Below are 25,798 nucleotides of genomic sequence, written 5' to 3' on the forward strand. Positions count from 1 at the left end.
CATCAAATATTCTTTTCCTCAATGGGTCAAAGGCTGAGCTGGCACGTTGGAGACAATGAGGAATTTTGTTCTCTATGTCTGCCTTTGTCAAGGGGTACAGAAAATGACCTACATTTTCCAAGATCATGTTGATGGGGGAGGTGTTTGGTTCTGGGAGCAGATTGGGAAAGGAGTTTAGTTTTTCAGTTTTACATAAAGGTACATATTTGGAGGAGGAGTCAACAATGACCTGGAGCTTAGTTTCTGAGTGAATGTATACATAGGCCTCGCCTGTGTCCTCAGGCTCTCTGATGAAGGTTGGAGTAATTTGGTTTTGGACTGAAGGTAGCATTGGGTGAACACTTTGCGTTTTTAAAAAATTATTTCATGGGTTGTGGGTATCGCTGGCTAGGTCAGCATTTACGCCCCTCACTAATTCCCCTTGACAAGGTGGTGGCAAGCTGCCTTCCTGAATGCTGTTAGGAAGGGAGTTCCAGGATTTTGACCCAGCGACACTGAATAATATAGGACAATGGTCAGGAAAGAGTGTAGCTTGGAGGGGAACTTGCAGGTGATGGTGTTCCCAAGCATCTGCTGCCCTTATCCTTGCTCTGCAGATAACCTCCACATCTATGGGTCACTTGCTGGGGGTGGGATGCAGTATTGCGGTGAAGAAAATGGAGGAGAGATGCAGCCTTGTTTGACCCCAGTCTTCACCGACTTAGGGTCCTTGGTGATTTATGGTGAAGTTCATGATCTGTATGTCATTGTGGAGAAGGTATAGGATGGTGACACAGCCCGATTTGAGGAGCAGACCCCATAAGCTTTCACAATTACCAGAGTCAAAAGCTTTTATGAGGTCAAAGAACACCGTGGTGCTTCCTGTTCCTTGCTGTGCAGGGACAATGATGTCTGTGGTGCCTCGCAATGGCTGAAACCCACACCATGACTCTGGAAGGAATTCTTCAGCCTTAGGAACAGGCAACTGAGGAGGATCCTTGCAATGATCTTCCTGTGCCAGATAGCCGGGAGACTCCTTTATAATTACCACAATTACTAATGGCTATAGGAAACCAGTGAAGCCAAGCAATGGTTTTGATGCAGTTGTAGAGTTTATTAGTAAAATGCAAGGCTACGGTTTTCTGGACAATCTGCACTTTGCTGGGTGTAGGCTCAGGGAAATCATCAAAGAGAACACTAGAAATCCCTGCAAAGGAATTTGAAGAATTAATAAGGTTAGACCCTGTGACTCATTTGTGATCCTGTTATGAATCTGCATATTCAGTTTTCCCTCTGTATGCATTTTCATTATTTAAAAATAGAAAAGCAGCGCTCTTTAAATGGCGACATGAGCTTGTTGGGCCGAAGGGCCTGTTTCCTGTGCTGTGTTGTTCTTTGTTCTTTAACATTGATTAACCTGCAGTCTCTAGTGCAACATGAGCTGCTGTGAGAAGCAGGAACAGTATACATTAGGATGCATAAACTTCGCTGTTTCAAGTCACTCTCTAGAAACCTATCCATTGGAAATCATCACTGCTATGAGCTATTTCCAACATTCTGCTTCAGGGATCTCATTGATTCCTCATCAATAGTAAGATCCATCCATGTGACCTCATGATCTTATTCTGCGTTTGCCCGAGCCTCTTCCATATTGGTGACAGTTTAGTAGCTAGTGCTCTGGCAAGGCAAGGCAAGACAAGACTCAGGTTGCACACGAGGCATCCATACCAGTTGAGCTTTGAACAATCAACCAGTCAAGACAGTGCTGTTTGATTAGTCAAGCAAAATCTGTTTTATGATTATTTTCAGAGCAGTTTCATTTATTGTGTGTGGAGTCATCTAGAATCAAATACATCGATTCGCCAGCTGGTGCTTACCCAAATTTCTGAGCACATTTAAACATGGATATTATTAACACATGATAGAACCATGCTTTGAGATTGCGGCTTGTATTGAATCCCTGTATGTAGGGCAGAGAGTTAACCACAGAGTTCACAACTAAAACGTCTCCGTGTTTAGATTTGGACTGAGACGCCAACATTGTGGCCTTGGCTACAACTGAGGATATCTCTCACCAAAGCCAGACATATTTTGGGGCATGATGCATGCCAATAGAAAATACTGAAGTGTCATCATTAGGATGCAATATAATTCCAGCAAATTATTCTGGCACCCTTGCTTACAGATCCATCCAAGGGAGTGGAATCAATGACATTACTCATCTTACTTAGGTAGGCTGAATTCATTGGATGCATTTCACTTGCCAATTTCACAATTACCTACTCTTTTTTAAAAGAGTTTCCTGCTGTGTCAGCATTTATTACCCATCCACATTTGCCCTTGACAGGCATTTAAGAGTCAACCACATTACTGTGGATCTGGAGTTATATGAAGGCCAGACCAGCTAAAGATGACAGATTTCCTTCCCTAAAGAACACTGTGTGAACCAGATGGGTTTTTCTGACAAGCAGTGATGGTTTCCAGTCATCACTGGATTTTTAATTCCAGATTTTTATTGAATTCAAATTTCACCATCTTCTGTGGTGGGACTTGAAACTGAGTCCCCTGAGCATTACCCTGGGTCTCTGGATTACTAGTCCAGTGACAATAGCACTGTACAATTGCCTTTTAAGATAAAAGTAACTCTACAATTAAAAAGTAATGATGAATCAGAGTGAACTCAATACTGATTGCATTTCAGTTGCTTGCAATAAATCTCTACCGACACTCAATTTTATGTGGATTATTCATCCAAACATGGAGATGGAACAGAAGGGGTTACCAAGAATGGAAAACTTTACCCCATATCGCTGCATATAAACGACCCTAAATTATAAGGACCATTACTTTGGTGTCAAAAATCTTGTTGTGGCCTATACTCTGTCTATAATTGACCCCCCTTTTCATCTACAAAATGCAATTTTGTAGATGAACCGAGTGTAGGGAGCCGAGTGTATGGTGTTGAAATTTGCTGATGACACCAAGATTGGTGGAATGGCAAACTGTGCGGAGGGTGTGGAAAGTCTGCAGAAGGATCTAGATAGGCTGGGCGAATGGGCCAGGAACTGGCAAATGGAATTTAATGTTGGCAAGTGTGAAGTTGTCCACTTTGGTAGGAATAATGGTAGGAAGGACTATTACTTACATGGCGAAAAACTGCAGCATGCAACGGTGCAGAGGGACCTCGGGGCCCTTGTGCATGAGTCGCAAAAACCCAGCCTGCAGGTGCAGCAGGTGGTCAGGAAGGCGAATGGGAATGCTGGCCTTCATAGCGAGGGGTATTGAATATAAAAGTAGGGAGGTCTTGCTGCAACTGTACAGGGCACTGGTGAGGCCGCAGCTGGAGTACTGTGTGCAGTTTTGGTCGCCGCAATTACGCAAGGATATTTTGGCCTTGGAGGGAGCGCCGAGGAGGTTTACTAGGCTGATACCGGAGTTGAGGGGGTTGAACTATGAGGAGAGGCTGAATAAACTAGGCTTGTACTCGTTAGAGTTTAGAAGAATGAGGGAAGATCTCATTGAGACATATAAGATGATGAATGGGATGGATAGGATAGAGGTGGAGAGGCTCTTCCTGCTCAGAAAGGGCAGTAGGACTAGAGGGCACAGCCTCAAGGGGGGGGGGGGCGCAGTTTAGAACGGAGTTGAGGAGGAACTTCTTCACTCAAAGGGTGGTGAATCTCTGGAATTCTCTGCCCGTTGAAGTGGTGGAGGCTGCCTCGCTAAATATATTTAAGACGCGGGTAGATAGGTTTTTGATAGGCAAGGGGATTAAGGGTTATGGGGTGAAGGCGGGAAAGTGGAACTGAGCCACTACAGATCAGCCATGATCTTATTGAATGGCGGGGCAGGCTCGAGGGGCTAGATGGCCTACTCCTGCTCCTATTTCTTATGTTCTTATGTTCAATAACCCCAGTAATGGCTGGCCTCAATTTTCATCCCAAGAATATCTGTTTTACTTACCCCATATTGTAAATTAGTGCACAGGGTCGAGTAGGCAACACAGACGTATGGGAGTTAAGATACACAGTGCAGAATGCGCATGACATGGCGAGTGACAAACAGAAATGGATCCGCTAGCAAAAGGAATTAATTACAAAGCTATTTTCAAGCTAAAAGTTGTAACTTTGCTAACTTGTCAAGTAACTGTGCTGCAATGAGGGTAGTTGCAGCATTAGTGAAAACCGGTGTAAGGATACAAGGAGGGGGGATCTGTCCTGAAGAAGATATACAGAATCAAATACACCATCAGAAAGGGAGCAGATACTGCTTTAAGTTTATTTATTAGTGTCACAAGTAGGCTTACATTAACATTGCAATGAAGTTACTATTAAAAATCCCCTAGTCGCCACGCTCCAGTGCCTGCTCAGATACACTGAGGGAGAATTTAGTATGGCCAATGCACCTAACTAGCTTGTCTTTCAGACTGTGGGAGGAAACCAGAGCACCCAGAGGAAACCCACACAGACAAACCCAAGTCCAGCAAAGATTTCACTGATGACTAGTTGATGTAGCCACTTTATGGAACCTAACAGTCGAATGTTGTAACAGAAGGCCAAGATGACAGAGACTACCAAGAGATCTTGATACCAAAACAGCCACCAGTTCATCGTCTGATAATTAATTTGACCATTCAAAACACTTTGATTGTGATTAAAGGTAACTGTGTACCATTAATTTATCCAGTAAGCCATGCCATATTAATTTAATGCAAATTATTAGTGCTGTTGAAAATAACATTTCAAATCAACAACCACCAGCAGCAGCAATTCACATTTTATACTCGGTATATAAACCAAACACCGTCTTGAAAGATTTTGGGAGGCTTTAAAGATCAGCTACATAGCACAAGCTAAAGTAGTTATGTGGAGATTAGATGTTAGGATTGTGCTCCTCAGAGCAGAGAAGGGAGATTGAAATTTGGAAAGGATTTAAATAATGTAGATAAGGAGAAACTAGGGTGGTATAGTGGCACAGTGATTAGCACTGCTGCCTCACAGTGCCAGGGACCTGGTTCGATTGCCAGCTTGGGTTACTGTTTGTGTGGAGTTTGCACGCTCTTCTCGTGTCTGCGTGGGTTTCCTCCGACACTCCAAAGATGTGCAGGTTAGGTGGATTGGCCGTGCTAAATTGCCCCTTACTGTCAGGGGGATTAGCTGAGGTAAATGTATGGGGTTACGGGGAAAGGGCCTGGGTGGGATTGTGTTCGGTGCAGACTCAATGGGCCAAATGGCCTCCTTCTGCACTGTAGGATTCTATGATTCTTTATGAAGTATTTCCACTGGCTGCAAGTTAGGTAACCAGAGGACACAGTTTGAAGATAATTGACAAAAAAAATCTACGAGCATTTTTTTATTTTAAATTCAACTATGGTGATCTGTAATGTATTGCCTGAAAGGTGAGGGAAGCAGATTCAATAATAACTTTTAACAACTGGAAATACACTTCAAAAGTATAAGTTTGCAGGGCCATGGGGAAGAAAGAGCGGGGGTGTTGAACTAATTGGATTGTTCTTTCAAACAACCAGCATGGTCACAATGGGCTGAACGACCTCATTCTATGCTATAATATTTCAGAGATCACAAGCTGATTTTCCAGGTTTGACATACAAATCCAAGAAATGTATTTAAAGGCTCAATCCTTGAACAGAGGGTTTTATTGAGTTGATCATTCTCCATTTCACCCGACTTGATAAGAAACAAAGCTGAGCGGTAACCGACATGGAGGAATATGATTTTTGATCAGGAGCACAATATCAAAGTAAATGATGAAAGGGAACCGAAGTGGCCAAGTGCCACGCCTAGCTTTCTCACACACGCACAGCATTTTTGTTACACAGTGACAAATTTTGCCATCAATTATATTTTACTGCATCACGTGTTTGGCAGACAAGTGACAAAAAAGACTTGCAAACACTCGTTCACAGCAATACTGCCTCACTTCACACTTACAATTCCACAGGATCCTCACAAAGACCAAAGTCCACCATCCCCCCATCAGCTGCAAGCCTAGTATTCAGAAGCTGAACAAAATTCTGCAGCTTTTTGTCAGAGCAGACGCTGGAATGTGATTTTTGGAGCTTGATCACTTAGCGACCACAGATCCTGATAATTAAACACATTTCCGTTAGTGGGTCACAGTAATGAAAGCCAGTTGGGAAGACTACGGGCATTATATACGGTACAACAGACAATCTATCTACATACTCTCCAGCTAAAACTGTTAATTAGACAAACTTGCAGCATACTCCCATTTTAGAGATCAGAAACTGGTTTTCCCAACCATCTGTCATAACCAACTGAGGTCTTTCTTTCCCCAGTAAATATTTCAATCACTTCCACTGCCACTGGATTTAAACAAAGGCATTTTGTACAGCATTAAATTGGTTTCTAACAGGAAAAGAGGAAATGGTTCACCAACGCACCCCCCCCCAACCACCCAAGGTTTTTGTTGCATATATTCCTCTCTTTTTCATCCTATAACCTCTAACATTACATTAACCTCTGTGACATTCTTCACAGTAAGAAGTTACACAGCACCAGTTAAAGTCCAACATTCTTCACAAGCAAAATTAAGAGAAGTAAGTGGATAAAATGCATCCAGACCTTGGAGACCATCTCAGGAGGTCTTCGCCAAGCACACGGGAGGACCAGTACAGAAAGGTGAATGTGGCCTGCCACCAATGACCATTTTCATGGTCAATGGCAGGCTCAGCTACATCACATGATTTATAAATTCCCATTTAAAGTCTCACGAGACTTAGACCGAGGCTAATGGTGACACTTAGCAGGTAAGCAGAATTTTAAGTAATTTCACAAGAAACCAAATTTTTCCTCAGTTCAAACAAGGGAACATTTGCCTAAAATCGACCTGCACTGAAACGCTGCAGGTAACAAGCAGACGTAATATTACTGTGTGATAAGAAGAGGAAAACTTTGTTATGCGAGAGGAAAACTGATTCAGGATTGTAATTTCCCAGGTACCTTTTTTGACTGTACTCCTCTAGCTTCAACTGTCCATTGTCCTTTCTCTGCCAGTCTCCTACCTTGCTCTATTTAATGCAAGTTATATTGGCGTTGTGGGTGTTAGGAATAAACTGTAGCTTTTAAGTTTCATTTAGATTTTGTATTGTGTTAAAAAAGGGAAGTATGTGTTTTGACTTCACTTCAGAATTATGCCGGCACATTCGAGGTTTGTATACCTGCATTTTAATAAGGTTTTATGACCCTTAAAGTGGAGAGCTGTGTTATCAAAGTGGGTCGTGGTTTAAAGTTAAAGTTTATTTATTAGACACAAGTAAGACTTACATTGACACTGCAATGAAGTTACTGTGAAATTCCCCTAATTGTCACAGTCCAGCGCCTGCTCGGGTCAAAACACCTAGCCAGCATGTCTTTCAGAATATGGGAGGAAACCGGTGCACCCGGAGGAAACCCATGCAGACATGGGGAGTATATGCAAACTCTGCGCAGCCAATGACTCAAGCTGGGAATCAAACCCAGGTCCCTAGCACAGTGAAGCAGCGGTGCTAACCACTGTGTTACCATGCCACCCCACCGCGGTGCTACCATGCTGCCTGGTTTATGGAAGTTAATTAAAGTAGAAAAAATTGGGCTGTTGTGCCTTGTAACACAAAGCCCACAGGGGCACAGGGAAAACAGAAAATAGTTCAGTAGGAAGCAGTTGCCAGGTGAGGGAAATGCAGAAATCAGATTTTCCAAAACCACAGAAGGTCCCAGAAACCAAAGAGTGGTACAAAAAAAATACCCAGCGAGGAATTCCAATCAAAGAACAAGAACAGGAATCTGAAAACGATCCTGTTCAGTGAAATTAAAGTGAGGAGCAGAGGAAAGGGCTGTGAATTAAAGAGAGCCCTTCTACGGGGAGCAGACTCAGAGCAAAATGGATTTGAGAAGCCAGAAGAACAGAGGACAGGTCAGACAGCCAAAGGTTTGAGACTCCATAGATTGGGAGTTCTGATGGTGTAGCTGAGTACTGGACAGAATGATTGGAAGAAGAGGCCTGAATTCACATAGAGAGGAAAGCTGAAAGGGGAGATTGAAACCCTAGCATTGGATCTTTGTTCAAAATGTTCAAGTGAAAGCATAGTTTGGAAGGAAACACAGTGGTTAGCACTCCTGTCTCAGTGCCAGAGACTCAGGTCTGATTCTGGCCTTGAGTGACTGTCAATGTGGAGTTTGCATGTTTTCCCCCGAGTCTACTTGGATTCCCTGGTTTTCTGATTTCATCCCACAGTCCAAAGTTGGTGGTGGTGCTGTCTGGACAGGACAAAGTCAGTGCACACTTCATGGGCCAAATGGCCACTTTCTGCACTGTAGGGATTCTATGGAAAGCCCAAGGCAAGTTCTTCTGGAATAGAGATTAAAAACCCTATTGTGAAAAATGGGAGCTTCTGTGAGATCAGTTTACTCATCGTGTGATAAGCAACTGGAGGTTGGGGCGGGATGGTGGCTGTGAAATCCACAGAAACCTGGTTAAAGTCTATTTTGTTCTCTGTCAAACAATAGCGAAAGTAAACAACTGGCCAGTCTGGTGAGTGATTAAACATTTACACTTTTGGTGTGGCCTGTAGGCTAATGCTGCTGCAGAAATTATGCACTCCTCCCATCCCAGTCATAACAGGATTCTCCAAAATACCATTCTTTTAAGCAGCGATCCCAACTGGTCCATCCAACTTTCTCAAAACCTGATAATGCGCTGCTAATCCCACCATGACTACTTTACATCACAAAGTAAATGAGCATTTTAACTGAAGAAATATACAGCCACTGAACTTCAACGCACTCACACTAATCCACACATACAAGGAAGTGTTCAATCCATCTATTATTCCCTACAAGACAATTACCAAGGTTTGAAATTACCAGGTTTTTCTCCCCCCCGCAATTATGGAACATCTTTAAATAGAAATCACATGAAACACTCCAACATCAATCAATGCTATATTGTACAAAATTATAAATAGCAATTATACACAAAGACAACAAATAGAATTGCAGCTTTTTGTGGTTCTGAACTCAGTTGGTATACTATTAATCCAATTAATATAATCAGCATCAGTAATACCGATAAGCATTATAATCATAAAATAACAGAGTATATCATGTTCCGCAGTGCTTTTCACAGGACTAGCTATATATGAGTCGATGCTGTTATATTCCAAAATATCTGTTTTCCTGGCGCCTGTTTTGTTAAAAGGCTTAAAATTAGCAGTACCATGGCTTCTATCTGTATTGCCCATTTTGGAGAGCCAAGGCTTAAAACCATGGTGTTGGCATTACCAAATGCACGGCATCAATTCTGGGTTATGCCAAGAAAATGAGGAATTGCTTAACATCCACTAAATGACTCAGTGAGATGGTTCCTACCTTGATGTAATTATTCAAGACTGGGTACACTCTGTACATCGCGATCAGCAATGAGAGGAAGGTTGTGAAAGGGAAAGATGTCATCACAACATGTGTGACCTCTGGGAAGGAGATTATCTTGAAGCCGAATTTCTCAAAGAGTTTGACCAGTTCTTCAGATGGTTTCTCATCACCCTCACTCAGGATGCTGCCTGCGATATATCGTAGCTTCTCTTCAGATTCCTATAATCATAAAAGTTCACGTTAACCTGGGTCTACTGACATACTCACATGTACAAAATTCAATTCACGGCACACAAAATGCCACCGATACAAGTACTAAAGTTACATTGCTACACTACAGCAACAAAATTCAAGTTTAATTTTGCACAATCCTTAAATTTATATAGAATCATAGAATCCCTACAGTGCAGAAGGAGGCCATTTGGCCCATCAAGTCCACACTGACCACAATCCCACCCAGGTGTTATTCCCATAATCCCACATACTTACCCAGATAATCCCCCTAACACTAGGATCAATTTAGCATGGTCAATGAACCTAACCCGCACATCTTTGGACTGTGGGAGGAAACCTACACAAACACGGAGAGAATGTACAAACTCCACACAGTCACCTGAGGCCGGATTTGAACTCGGGTCCTTGGTGCTAATCACTGTGCCACCTGATACAATTCCCCCTCTACACCAAAGCCTTAGAACCAATAGTGATCCAAAATCAAGACACTGCAGATACTGGAAATCCAAAACAAAAGTAGGAAAAACAGCACTGTCATGTCTTAGAATCAATGAATTCTTACAATGTATAATGTAGAAAGAGGCAATTCAGCTCATCGAGTCTGCATCAACTCTCTGAAAGAGCATCCCACTCAGGCCTCCACCTCCCCCCTCCCAGTAACCCCGTGCATTCATCATGGCCAATCCACCTGACGCACACATCTTTGAAGTGTGGGAGGAAACCGGAGCACCTGGAGGAAACACACACAGATACAGGGAGAATGAACAAACTCCGAACGAACAATCACCCAAATTCCGAATCAAACTCACTGGCACTGTGAGGCACCACGCCACACTAACCAGTGTCACCGTGCCATCCTAACCACGGTATCACCATGCCGCCCTAACCACTGTGTCACTGTGCCACCCCTTCCGGTTACTGAAGGTAGAAATAATCACAGTTTTAACTCAAAATGTAAGTGTATTTTCATCAGCTCTCCATGTGACCAGTGACTGCAGTGTGCAGCAGTAATATGTGGCACCACAAATGTACATTCTCATAATTATTTCCTATTTCTTTATGGTTATTGTAACAATCATGGAGCCTTGTTTTTAAGTCACTCATTTAAGTTCCAAGTGTTTTAATAAACCCTTTTCTATTAGTGACAGCACTTTCTACATGATTGCATTTCATTCCCAATGTTATGTACAAGAAGCCCAATGCACCTGCACACAGCAGACAGCGATCCACACATAATCCCAGAGCACAGTGGTGTGATGTTGTAACTATTTACTAACAAATAGGCGCGTGGTAGTATAGAACTTGAGAGCTGCTGCAACAGGAGATATGTTGAAACTTTTCATCCTGCACTCAAGAGTACTTAACAAGAATGCCAAAACAAGTGGAAAACACTTGTTAAATTGCTGTTTGCGCATCATATCGATATTCGTGTCCTGATGAATGCAAGAAGAAAAGTTTCAACATCTGTCTTTTTACTTTTGTGAAATGGGTTAACATCTCAAAGCAATGTGGTATATCTCCCCTCTGGCATTAAGCTGATGATTTCCCACTTGTTATAGAAATGAAAATTCCACGGTTTTCATAACAAACAGCCAGAACGACAATATCAATTTCAGAGCTGGAAAGCTGAAAGTCTAACCCGGTGCCTTAGGTGTAATGGCAGCATTAACAGAAAAGAGAAAGAGCCAGCACATAATGTCTGATATTTGATCCTTCACCAGAAAGTGCCACACACCCAAATTCACGCAACATTTTAACCTATTACAAGAAACATAGATATCCTTTGAGTTAAGTGTGGACAAAATCAGTTATGTTCATTGACTCTTTTTAATTGTACACGAGCATGTTACAGCCAATCTCTTATGGCCGATAAGATAACTTCCGCCTTCATTCTGGTGACAGTTAAAGACTCAACCAGACATGACTGTGTCCCCATCCTACAACACACATTAACTGCTTTACAGAATAAGCACACAATCGTCTGAAATGGATCATTAAGAAATTTGGAATTTGACTCCTCAACTTTCTAGCTTCACAAATCTGTTGCAAGTGGACTTGGATATTTTTACTTATATCAAAAAAGACTTCAATATCCATTGTGGTTCTAGCAATTTATTCTGGAAAACATAGCTAAAACCTTGATCACAAATTGTAGTACACAGCAGTTCAAACAGGAATCATTTCTTTATTTAATTACAGCCATTAGGGGAGGTAAATCAAACTATCAGAGGGTTCTCTTGAAAAGGAAAATAGGAATGTTTTCACCAGGATTCGTTGGAAAGAACTGGAATCCAGATTTCATGTCTCCTCCCATATCCCTCACTTTAACAAAAAAGAGTGAATCACTGCACAATCTGCAGTTAATAATTTGTGCACAATATTTTAGTTTAAAATTTGTATACAGTGGCATAATGGAGGCTGTTATTAAAATGATTTCTGGAAATCAGCATCCGCAATGAAGCTAAAATGATCAACACAAGTGAAGTGACACAACTGCGTTAGGTGCCCCTGATTTAAGGGCTGTACCTCTGACATTCACTCATTCCTCTCACACTGCTGGCTCAATAACCACTCCGAGTCAGTTTAATTTAACAACCTAAGAAATAGGAGAGGCCATTTCCACACTTCAAGCCTGCTCCATCATTAATAGAATCATAGACAATCTTCTTCGATACATCTTTCCATATATCCCCCATATCCCCCGATTCCCTTGCTATCCAAAACATCTACTGATAGCTGTCTTCAATTTACTCAGCAAAGAAAACGCCAAGGATTCACAACCATCTCTCCATTTCCCCTCCTCTCAGTCCTCAACAGCCAACTATTATGCTTAGACTGTTGCCTCTAGATGTAAACTCCCCCGACCAGGGAAATTGCTTCCGAGCATCTCGCCTTCCAAGTATCTCAAGATTCAGTAAGATCACCCGTCATTCTTGTAAACTCAAGGGAATGTAGACCTGGACCCTCATCACAGTCAAACGAACCTCTCCTGAGTGCGTCGTCACTATCCATTATTTAAAGGAGACATAAAGCAAACATCCCAACAGTACTTGATAATAAATATATTGTTGCAATGCATTGTGCCAGATTGATTTGAATTATTTATTATTGCAACACATATTGGGATACAGTGCAAACACTTTACCAATGATTTATGCCTTTTTATTTCCAACCTCTGCCCCATTGAGTGAAACCCAGCTATCCCCCACATGGGGACTAAAGAAAATCAAGCAGCCAGAAATTAATCCCATGAAACCATTAGTCCTTAATAATTACATTGCTGTTTGTGAGACCTGGCTGTGTGGAACTCGGTTGCCAGAGGATTCTAGGTTTAGAAACAGGGGCATAGAAGGCAAAAGCATCACTCCCAAACACCCTCTCTACTACTAAAAATTAATTTCTACAAATGTGACATCTCAAATTAAATTGTGCAAGCATGGGCTCATTCTTTCCAATCAAACTGTGTTTTGTTTAAAAAATTATTTGTCTCTTATCCCTTTCCCTCTAAATCCCATTATTTTTTCTCCCTCTTTATTTCGCTTTCACTGCGCAATTTATCATATTAAATATTCCAACTTGCACATCCTGATTTAGACTCAGTGTGCTTCAGTGAGGCTTCTTCAACCTGATTTATTGAAAAGATGCCATTGCTCATCATGTACACAATGACACCTTGCTTTTATTAATTTTACCACAGTTAAACCCAAGATGCTTCAAAGGAGCATTATCAAACAAAATTTCTCACCAAGTTACATGAAGGAGATATTACAACAGATGACAAAAATCTTGGCCAGAGAGATAGGTTTTAAGGAACATCTTAAAAAGGGGACTGCTTGTAGATCCTTTATAGAGAGCACCAAATGTTTTTCCACAAGTCAAAGTGTAAAAGTCAGGCATTCTATAGGCAGCTGCGGTGCATGTAATCTTTTGTTCACCATTGTGTGTAAGAAACCTTATGTCCCTCAATCCCTTTTCTTGTCTACTCTGATCAGTTTCTAACTTTCTCAAGTGTAGTGATGTTTCTGTTTTCCCTATCAAAATTTATAACCTCATACTTATTAACATTATTGCTCATTTGCCACCAATTGCCCAGCATGCAAGTTTTTTAATGCCTTCTTATATTGTTACATTCCTCCTTAGTGCAAGTTATAGCAATTTTGGCCGGAATAATGTAGGGGGGAGTTATATGGTAAAGGGTAAGGAGTATAGAATAGCAGCGAGACCTGGGGGTGCAAGTGCACAAGTCTTTGAAGGTGGCAGTGCAAGTGGAGAGTGTGGTGAAGAAAGCCTATGGTACGTTAGCCTTTATAGGAAGGGGTATAGAATATAAGAGCTGGAGTCTAATGTTGCAGTTGTACAGAACGTTGGTTAGGCCGCATTTAGAGTACTGCATCCAGTTCTGGTCGCCTTACTACCGGAGGGACATGGAGACTCTGGAGAGAGTGCAGAGGAGGTTTACCAGGATGTTGCCTGGTATGGAAGGACTGGGGTATGAGGAAAGATTGAAGAAATTGGGGCTCTTTTCCCCTGAAAGACGCCGACTGAGAGGGGATCTAATAGAGGTATATAAGATTATGAAGGGTATAGATAGAGTAAACAGAGGTAAGCTATTTCCTATGATAGAGACACATAGGACAAGGGGCGATGGACTTAAGGTGAGGGGGGAGAGGTACAACACAGATATTAGAGGGAGGTTTTTCACACAGAGGGTAGTGGGGGTATGGAATGCTCTGCCAAGTAAGGTGGTGGAGGCAAACACACTAGAGTCATTTAAGAGTTTAGACAGGCACAAGTGGGTTGGAGATGGGTGGTTATAGGAGATTGTTTTAAATAAGGGTCATTAGCATTGGGACGTCCCTGGTAATGTAAATGGATATGGTATGATAATAATGTTTTTTCTCTTTTCATTCACAGGTTTTCAGTCGGTCCGCCTCGTGTCCAACGAGGGGCGTACACACGATGGGTCGTACTGGGGCTGCTCTTGGTTGTTCGAGATTGGCCTAGTGCTTCATGTCGTTAGTGTGTGCCTAAACTGGACCAGATACTGGGCAAGACGACAGCTCAGTGACTATCACTGATTGCTGTGCAGACACATGGGTTTGGGCTGGTGTCTGTGGGAGTTTGCGCATTCTCCCCGTGCTTGCGTGGGTTTTCTCCGGGTGCTCCGGTTTCCTCCCACACCCCAAAGATGTGCTGTTAGGCTGATTGGCAGGAATAAATTGTCCCTAAATCAGATTCCCTCAATCTGGATGGCCATAAAACATTGGACAGGGGTCGTGGGTGGAGAGGGGGACTGGTGGTGTTGAGATGGCGGCGCGGGCTCGTTGGGCCGAAGGGCCTGTTTCCAGGGCTGATTTTGTTCTTTGTTCTCCCTCTCTAAGTGTTTGGTATTATCTCCAAATTTTAATGAAGTCATTTTTTTCTCAAGTCTAAATCATTAATACAAATTATGGATTAGAATCATAGAATCCTACAGTGCAGAAAGAGGCCCTTCGGCCCATCGAGTCTGCACCGAACACAATCCCACCCCAGGCCCTACTCATAAAGTGATCCCAAGAGCAGAACACCACTTTCCAACTTACTACAATCTTACCAACTATTATGCTTTACCCCTTCTATTTTTACCCCTTTCTATTTTTTTAAAAAAACCTATTTACTATCTATTCACCTATTTGGCCCTTTCACACCCTTTTGCTACTTATCCTGTGAATTAATTTGGAAATAGTTTAAATTTCTCATGATTATTCCTCAACACTAATCATTCAAATTGTCCCTTCTCATTGGCAGTGTGGCGGCCATGGATGAGATCGGAGAATCACACCCATAGAATCGATATGGATTTAATTAAAAGATAAGAAGGATTTCATCACCATAATATACTGTAGACCAACATATAATGGAAGGAATTTAGAGGAAGTAAAAATACGGAGTTGGGACGTCTTGTTGAAGACATTGGTAAGGCCACACTTGGAATACTGTGTACTGTTCTGGTCACCCCATTATAGAAAGAATATTATTAAACTAGAAAGAGTGCAGAAAAGATTTACTAGGATGCTACTGGGAGAGGCTGGATAGACTGGAGTTATTTCCCTGGAGCACAGTTGGCTCAGGGATGATCTTATAGAGATCGATAAAAAAAATGAGGGGCATAGATAAGGTAGATAATCAACAGCTTTTCCCAAAGGTAGGAAAGTCTAAAACTAGAGAGCATAGGTTTAAGGTGAAAGGGGAGAGACACAAAAGGGTCCAAAGGGGCAAATTTTTCCAAACAGAGCATTGAGAGTGTCTGGAATGAGTTGCCGGGGTAGTAGTAGAGACGGGTACAATTTTGTCTTTTAAAAAGTATTTAGACACTTACATGGGTAAGATTGGTAATAAAGGGGTATGGGCCAAACCAGGGCAATTGGGACTATCTTAATGGTAAAAACTGGGCGGCATGGAGAAATTAGGCCTGTTTCCAACTTATCATTATTACGTATTTCATATTTGATAATTTCCATACTTCCTCTATGATTCTATGCCTTCATCCAGGTAAGGGGAAGTATTCCATCATAGAATCCCTACAGTGCAGATGGAGGCCATTTCCCATAACCCCACACATTTACCATGCTAATTCATTAAACATTGGACTATGGGAGGAAACCAGAACACCCAGAGGAAACCTACACAGACATGAGGAGAATGTACAAACTCCACACAGTCACCTAAGGCCGGAATTGAACCCGGGTCCCTGGCTTTGTGAGGCAGCAGTGCTAACCAGTGTGCCACCATGCTGCCCTCATACATCTGATTTGTGCCTTGTAGGTAGGAGAAAAGCTTTGCAGAGTCAGGAGGTGAGCCAGTAGCCACAGAGTTCCCAGCCTTTGTAGAAACAGTATATATGTGGCTAGTCCAATTAAGTCTCTGGTCAACTGTGACAGCCAGGATGTTGATGACTGGGGGTGTGGTGATGATCATGCATGAATGTCGAGGGAAGATGGTGAGACTCTTTTATTGGAGATGGTCAAGTTTAAGTTTATTTATTAGCGTCACAAGTAGTTTTACATTAACACTGCAATGAAGCTACTATGAAAATCCCCTTGTCACTACACCTGTTCAGGTATACCGAGGGAGAATTTAGCATGGCCAATGCACCTAACCACCACATCTTTCGGACTGTGGGAGGAAACCAGAGCACCTGGAGGAAACCCACATAGACACGGAGATCATGCAGACTCCGCACAGTGACCCAAGACGGGAATCGAACCCAGGTCCCTGGTACTGTAAGGCAACAGTGCTAACCACTGTGCCACCATGCCGTCTGGCAGTTATCAGCCCAAGCACAATGCTGTCCACATCTTGCCTCATGTGTGCAAGGACTGCTTTATGTGAGCGACGACTACTTCATCCAGCAGCATATGAGGAACTCCTGCTGCAATGTCTTGGGACTACAAACCATCTTCCTTTGTGCTAGCAACGGCTCCAGCCAGTGAAGTCTTTTTCTAAGATGAGCGATTTTATCTCCATGTTTAGGCTGGAGAAGCTAGAGTCACTCTCTTTGAGATAAAAGTAATTTGAAGGGATACTAGATAAGATGTGCATTTGGAATCGCGAGATTATGACAGGAACAGGTAAAAAAGACAAGAAAAAACTGTTCCCATTGGCAGATGTGCGAGGACCAGGAGGCACAGGTTTAAGGTTCTTTTCACAAGGAAATTGGATGGTTATTTGAAGGAAATCGACCTTCAGAACCACAGGGACAGAATGAGAGAATGGGAATGACTGGACTGGATTGTTCTAGAGATGATGTGGAGATACCAGCGTTGGACTGGGGTAAACACAATAAGAAGTCTCACAACAACCGGTTAAAGTCCAACAGGTTTATTTGGTAGAAAATGCCACTAGCTTTCAGAGGAGCAGCACTCTGAAAGCTAGTGGCGTTTGCTACCAAATAAACCTGTTGGACGTTAACTGGGTGTTGTGAGACTTCTTACTTGTTGTTAGAGATGGAAAGGTGGTAGGACTGGAGGGTCTCGATGACATTATTGTTACTAGAGAGGTGGTGCTCGACAGACTGGAGGGGCTTATTGTGGACAAGTCCCCAGGACCGGATGGAATGCATCCGAGGGTTCTGAAAGAAATGGCGGAGGTGATAGTGGATGCCTTGGTGGTTATTTTCCAGACGTCGCTGGATTCCGGGGAAGTGCCGGAAGATTGGAAAACGGCTAATGTTACGCCGTTGTTTAAGAAGGGTGCCAGGCAAAAGGCGGGGAATTATAGGCCTGTTAGTTTAACGTCTGTTGTAGGTAAAATGTTAGAATCCGTCATCAAGGAGGAAATAGCGAGGCATCTTGAGGGGAACTGCTTGATAGAGCAGACACAGCACGGTTTCGTTAAAGGGAAGTCGTGTCTGACAAATTTACTGGAGTTCTATGAGGATGTGTCTAGGGCGGTGGATAGAGGAGAGCCGGTGGATGTGGTCTTTCCTGATTTTCAGAAGGCGTTTGACAAGGTACCTCACAAGAGGTTATTGCAGAAGGTCAGGGGGCATGGAGTTGGGGGTAGGGTGTAAGCGTGGATAGAGGACTGGTTGTCAAATAGGAGGCAGAGAGTGGGGGTCAATGGGTGCTATTCGGATTGGCGGATGGTGACTAGTGGAGTGCCCCAGGGGTCGGTGCTGGGGCCTCAGCTATTTACCATTTATATAGATGATCTGGAGGAGGGAACCGGGTGTAGGGTGTCGAAATTTGCTGATGACACCAAAATTGGTGGAAAGGCAAATTGTGCGGAGGGTGGGGAGAGTCTACAGAACGATCTAGATAGGCTGGGCGAATGGGCCAGGAAATGGCAAATGGAATTTAACTTTGGCAAGTGCGAGGTGGTCCACTTTGGTAGGAATAATGGTAGGAAGGATTATTACTTACGTGGAGAAAAACTGCAGCAGATGACGGTGCAGAGGGACCTTGGGGTCCTTGTGCATGAGTCGCAAAAACCCAGCTTGCAGGTGCAGCAGGTGGTCAGGAAGGCGAATGGGATGCTGGCCTTCATCGCGAGGGGGATTGAATATAAAAGTAGGGAGGTCTTGCTGCGGCTGTATAGGGCATTGGTGAGGCCGCAGCTGGAGTACTGTGTGCAGTTTTGGGCGCCGTACTTACACAAGGATATTTTGGCCTTGGAGGGAGTGCAGAGAAGGTTTACTAGGCTGATACCGGAGTTGAGGGGGTTGAGCTATGAGGAGAGGCTGAATAAATTAGGCTTGTACTCGTTAGAGTTTAGAAGAATGAGGGGAGATCTCATTGAGACGTATAAGATGATGAATGGGATGGATAGGATAGAGGTGGAGAGACTCTTCCCGCTCAGAAAGGATAGTAGGACTAGGGGGCACAGCCTCAAGATAAAGGGGGGGCGGTTTAGAACAGAGTTGAGGAGGAACTTCTTCACTCAAAGGGTGGTGAATCTCTGGAATTCTCTGCCCATTGAAGTGGTGGAGGCTACCTCGCTAAATATTTTTAAGACGCGGGTTGATGGGTTTTTGATAAGAGAGGGGATTAAGGGTTATGGGGAGAGGGCGGGAATGTGGAACTGAGCCACTACAGATCAGCCATGATCTTATTGAATGGCGGGGCAGGCTCGAAGGGCTAGTTGGCCTACTCCTGCTCCTATTTCTTATGTTCTTATGTTCTAGAGAGCCAGCATTGACTCATTGATTGAGTGGGGGATGGGACTGACAGGATTGTTCGAGAAAGACTGCATCAACTCAAATGGGCCAATGACAATCTTCAGTGCCATGAATGACTCTATGGCTCCTCGATGCCACACTTGAGAAACATCTTTTTTCAACATCCAAGATAACTGCTATATATGGTAAAAAGCTGTTTCATTCTAAATCATTACAGATTTTCTACCAAAGTACATTCTCTTTATCCCAATTGTATCTTCAAACACACAGTCCATGTTCAACCAACATTGCAAGACTGCCTCCAATTCTATGCACTTTCTTTCATCTCTGTTGATAAACTCTGTACAGAACCCGATTGGTCCTTACATCTGTTGACTCATTCACCTCCTCAAAAGAAGCTCAGCTAAATTAGTCAGGCTTGACCTATCCTTTACAAATCCATCCCTCTCTCTAATTAGATCTTCTACAAGGACTGTTGTTCAGGAATTCTGTATTAAATGATAACAACAACTTGCATTAATATGGCACTCAACATGGTAAAAAGTCCAAGGGGCTTCACAGGAATGATCAGACAAAAAACTTTAACAACTCATATAAGGAGATATTAGCACAAATATTACCACATTCAAGTTCACTAGACTGTTGAACACTAAGGGAGTTAAGGAATAAGAGGATAGTGCAGGACAGGTGAGATTGAGATAGAAAAGTCTCAATGTTGTTGAATGGTGAAGTAGGCTCAAAGGGCCAAGTGGCCTAATCCTAGAAAATAGAGGCATTTCCAGTCTGAGAGTCGATATACGTCCAGTTACTCAGACAGCTCTACAGTTTCCCAATTTCTCTTTTCTTAAATAATGGATTGATGTATGGAATTTTACAATCCAATGGCATAATTTCCAACCCAAAAAAGCTTTGGAAAATTGTGACCAGGATAAATATAATTTCCTCACTAGAGTGGAAGCCAGCAGATTCTGAAGATTTATTCATCTTAAACCCAATTACTTTCTCCATTACTTTTTTTTAGGAAAAATAGTTGAATCCACTCACTTCCAGTCTCGACTAACTTTAGTTTCTCTAGTACCACTAGCATATTATACTCTACCTCCATTGCGAAGAAAGATTAAAAATACTCATTTAACAGATCAGAGTTTTCCTTACGGTCCATGACATTATCATCCAAGTCAGCCTTTAATAACACAGAACATAGAACAATATAGCACAGTACAGGCCCTTCGGCCCTCGATGTTGTGTCGAGCTATGTCCGAACCCAAGATCAAGCTATCCCACTTCCTACCATTCTGGTATGTTCCATGTGCCTATCCAATAACTGCTTGAAAGTTCCCAAAGTGTCTGACTCCGCTATCACAGCAGGCAGTGCATTCCACGTCTCAACCACTCTCTGAGTAAAGAATCTACCTCAGACATCCCTCCCATATCTCCCACCATGAACCTTGTAGTTATGCTCCCTAGTAACAGCTACATCCACCTGAGGAAATAGTCTCTGCATGTCCACTCCATCTATCCCCCTCATCATCTTATAAACCTCTATTAAGTCACCTCTCATCTTCCTCTGCTTTAAAGAGAAAAGCCCCAGCTCCCTCAACATTTCCTCATAAGACCTACCCTCCAAACCAGGCAGCATCCTGGTAAATCTCCTCTGCACTCTCTCCAATGCTTCCACATTCTTCTCACAGTGAGGTGACCAGAACAGCACACAATACCCCAAATATGGTCTCACCAAGGTCCTGTAGAGTTGCAACATAACCCCACGGCTCTTAAACTCAAACCCCCTATTAATAAACGCAAATACACTGTAAGCCTTCTTCACAGCAACATTCCCCTAATGCGTAGAACCATAGGATCCCTACAGTGCAGAAGAGGCTATTTCATTCATCAAGTCTGCACCAATGCACCAATGCTTTGACACAGTATCTTACCCAGGCCCTCTCCCCCACCCTATCCCTGTAACCCCACATTTCCCATGGCTAATCCATCTAACCTACACATGTTGGGACACTATGGGGTGATTTAGCATGGTCCTCCATCTACATTAAAATGCACATTTTTGGACAGTGGAACGAAATCGGAGAGGAAATCCACATAGACACAGGAAAAATGTACAAACTCCACACAGGTAGCCACCAAAGGCCAGAATTGAACCTGGGTCCCTAGCACTGTGAGGCAGCTAACCACTGTGTCACCGTGCTTTAGGATCTATAATTAAGGACAATATGACTTGCAAGAAATTTGCGCTGATTATATAGATATGTCAAATGAACTTAATTGAATTTTTTGAGGAATTAATTGAAGTGGTGGATAGAAGAATGTCCAATAGATGTAGTTTGTAGCAACTTCCAGAAGGCATTTGCTAAGGTTACATATGAGAGACTCTTAGCAAAAACTGAAGAGTCATGGGATGGCAGATGAATTCCAACAAAGGTAAATAAGAGTTCAACTATTTTGGATCAACAAACGCCGGATGTGCTTTTCCGTTAAATGGTGAAAAACTAAGAAGAGTGGAAATCCAAAGAGATTTAAGGGTTCATATGCATGGATGACCAAGGTGTAGCAGTTAAAAGATCAGTCACGCAGTCAGGATGTTTGTTTGGAGAGCTGGTGCAGACAGAATGGGCCGAGTGGCCTCTTTCTGTATTGTAACATTTCTGTGATAACAAAAAAAGTTAAGGGAACATTGATCTTTATAACTGTTGGCATAATATAGAGGGAGAATGCTTTGTGGCAGTTATACAGCCCTGGTTGAACTTCATCTGGAGCACTATGTATAATTCTGAGAACCACATCTTCAAAGAATATATAGGCCTTTGAAGTGCAGATTTAACAGAATGTTATTCCAAGGGTTAGATGATGAGGGAAGATTACATAAGCTAGGTGGCATTTCCTAAAATATAACCGTGAAAGGATGATGATCAAAAATTTTTAGGATTTGGATTGCAACCGAAAGGGAGAATTATGAGAAGTCTCAGTTGTATGAGGCTGGATTCTAGAACAAGGTAACATAAAGAGCCAGGCCATCCAAAAGAAAAATTAGGAAACACTTCCTCGTGTTAAGGCTGGTAGAAATATGGAAATCTCTCCCACACCAAACACTAGATGCTAATACAATAAATAATATGACATTTTGAGAGGTTTATTTCTAAATAAGGGTATTTAGGGAGTGTGGCACCAAGTCTTGTTAGGATAAAGATCAATCATCGTCTCATTTAATGGTGGAACAAATCTGAAGGGTTGAATGGACTACTCCTATTTCTACATTGACTCCAACCCTCTCTCTGGCAACTGTCTGAGATTAAATCATTTGTTTGCAACTTTTTTTTTGTCATATTTGATCCATTGAGGAGCGTCCAATCACATACCTGCAAGAAGGGCAGCACAGTGGCACAGTGGTTAGCACTGCTATCTATCTCATTGTGCCAGAGATCTGGGTTCAGTTACCAGCATGGGTCACTGTCTGTGTGGAGTTTGCACATTTTCCTCTGGCTGCTCTGTTTTCCTTCACAGTCCGAAAGACATGCTGGTTAGGTGCATTGGCCATGCTAAATTCTACCTCAGCGTACCCGAACAAGTGCCAGAGTGTGGTGACTAAGGGATTTTCAGAGTAAATTCTTTGCAGAATTAATGTAAGCCGCCTACTATGACTAATAATAAATAAACTTTAAACTTTTTCACCATTGCTCTAACACTGCTCAACTCTGCCACTGTCTCAGTTTATCTACCACTGAACCCTTCATTCATCCCTACACTGACTCTAGATTGGACAATTGCAACACACTCGTGGCTGACCTCCCAGCATCTACATTTCATAAACTTGAGATCATCCAAAATTCTACAATTCTAGAAGGCTCTGTAGCATTCTTTAAGCTACAGAGTTTCTCCAAGGCCTGATAAACCTAACTGCTTGTAGTTAAGAACAGGATGTTTGTTAAACCAAAACGGAAAAGCCATTCCTCATTAGTGCTTAAATGATTGGTCACCCACCTCACTGTCTGATTTCTCTCAAAACTGGAAGTAGGTGGATAGGGCTCCAGATATTTTGCATTTCAACCTCTGAAATAGCCCCAACCCACCCAATTTTGAGAGCCCACCCAGTGTACAAGTGTAAGTCCTGCAGTGGTAATCACATGCTTCACGGTGGACAGCCAATAATGAACACATTCCTCAAAGGAAACTAGGAATAACTACACCTAATTCTGCAAATGATTCAGGAAGATGCTTTCAGCTTTAGAAGATGGTGACCAAACACGATGAAAATTATGGGTTGAACTGTACCACACAATTATAGAACAAAGTTGTAATAGCTGAATGACATTATTCAGGAGGTGCTCTGGCCCATTCAAAAGATAACAGAAGGAGAACAATATAGGCTCAAGAGAAGGAGATTAGAATGAATAAGACAAGGAGAAAACGGACTACTGCACAAGGAAAGCTCCAGTAGAGGAAGAAGGTTTGTAATAACTAAGCAGTGCATCGCATTGGAGAGAACTTTGGAAAGAAAACAATATTACTGAGGTTGCCTCCCTTGTTTAATAAAAGATCCAATGCCAGATTTGTGTTTCTGGCCAGTAAACTGATTGATAAATCTGCCACCATGAATCAATTTTGATTCTACACGCTTTCATTTTTATCTTTTTACTATAATTATGTGGGGCAGACTCCACAAATTCCAGAATCAATTCTGTCTGCCTGTGTATGAGTAACATTGTTAATAGCACACATTCACCATGTTGAGCAAACAGCCTGAATATGATCAATCACCAGTCTGCTGCAGAAATTTCAATCATAAAGGTAAACAAACTGCACAATAGCATGAGGAGCACAGTCTCAACACAGAAATGTACTAATCAACATGGAAATGCAAGCAAACCAGGTCACAGGAACGTAGGAACATAATACAGTTCTGCATACTATAGAATAAAAACAGCTGGAAATATTCAGCATCAGTGGAGAGAGAAAAACAGAGTTAACATTTCAAGTCAAATATGACTAATTCTAGCAGGCTACCACAGGACTCAGTGCTAACTCCTACTCTATTTTAAAAATATAGAGATGACTGGCCAACAACCATGTCCCGCAGGTTTATCTATACTGATGACAAACAGCTGTTGTGGCCCGAAGCTCCATCCTTTTGTACTCCGGACCAGAGTTTTAACGATAACAGTATACAGTTGACACATCCACCAAATCAAGGAATGGGAAACACAGGAAGTCACCAGCAAATTTCTTGTGACAAGCCCCATCTGTCAAGTGCTGGCTTTGAACTGCCACAGTGATAATGGTCCTTTCCAAAAAGGCCAGAACCCCTGTGCTGGCAACCTCCTCCAATGGGGCCTTATGCATGGAACACAGCTACTCACTCTGCACAAATGACCCTAAGTTTCTGGTCACTTGCCATTTTAATTAATCACCTTGCCCTCACACTCTCATGGATAAAAGCAAATTACTGTGGATGCAGGAATCTGAAACCAAAAGAGAAAATGCTGGGAAATCTCAGCAGGTCTGGCAGCATCTGTGAGGAGAGGAAAAAGCTGACACATTGAGTCCAGATGGTCTGACAAAGGTTTTGACCAATGGTCTCACACTCTCATGACTGTGCTTGGCCTGCTACAGTGTCCCAGTGAAGCTCAACAGAACCATGAGAGAAGTAGAAAACGCTGTAATACCCAAAAAGTGTCACCCTATATACTAAGTAGCAGACTATTCACCTTAAACTCAGCAAATGGGGTAGCTGCTGGTTAACTTCGAGGATTTACAATCCCTAATTAAAAAATAGAAAGCACTGAAATTGTTCAGTAGGAAGGACTTAGTGCATTTTCTGACATAAAAGATTCGCTTTTGAAACAACATTGTCCCTTAAAAAAGTCCATTTCAATCCTGTCTCGGCCTCACACATCAAACCTGTTAAAATTATACCTTATTTGCATTCATACAATTCAAATTCATCCATTCTTAGCTAGTAGTACAGCGAATTCTGGAGCGGATGTCTTTAGGAGCATTACCAGGATATTGTCAGGGTCCATTGCCTTTACTGCATCTAGTCCTCTCAGTAAGAAGTATCACAACACCAGGTTAAAGTCCAACAAGTTTACCTGATAGTAAATCCACAAGCTTTTGAACGCTGTTCCTTCATCAGGTGAGTGGAAAGTTCTGAAGAACTTCACTGATCAAAACTTTCCACTCACCTGACGAAGGAACAGCATTCCAAAAGCTTGTGGGTTTACTATCAAATAAACCTGTTGGACTTTGGCCTGGTGTTGTGAGACTTCTTACTGTGTTTACCCCAGTCCAACGCTGGCATCTCCACATCTAATGCACTTGGCCATTTGATATCACTTGCACTGGTCTCTGTGAAGATAGGAACCTCATGAGGAAGAGGCCAGGATGGATCTTCAGGTGTAGATGTTGCAAAAGCTTCCACCTCCAATTCTGAACTCTCATGCTTGGCTCCACCATCATTGAGGATGGGAATGTTCAGAGTCTGAGTTAAAATGTCCACTGACATACAAATTATTCCCTTTATCTT

The 25,798-nt window shown here is 42.5% G+C and overlaps 1 protein-coding gene across 1 annotated transcript in view; it reads right to left on the bottom strand.

The window, feature by feature from the left end:
* The window catches only part of LOC145340146 (testis-expressed protein 264-like), a 388,449-nt gene that overhangs the window by 308,928 nt on the left and 53,723 nt on the right, over positions 1 to 25,798 (bottom strand). Inside the window, exon 2 of the mRNA XM_080184580.1 lies at positions 9,369 to 9,590. Coding sequence (XP_080040706.1) covers positions 9,369 to 9,590 — 222 coding nt within the window. The remainder of the gene's footprint in view (positions 1 to 9,368; positions 9,591 to 25,798) is intronic.

The sequence above is a fragment of the Carcharhinus amblyrhynchos genome, chromosome 3 (assembly GCF_965287045.1).
Source record: "Carcharhinus amblyrhynchos chromosome 3, sCarAmb.v2.hapA, whole genome shotgun sequence".
NCBI classification, from domain to species: domain Eukaryota; kingdom Metazoa; phylum Chordata; class Chondrichthyes; order Carcharhiniformes; family Carcharhinidae; genus Carcharhinus; species Carcharhinus amblyrhynchos.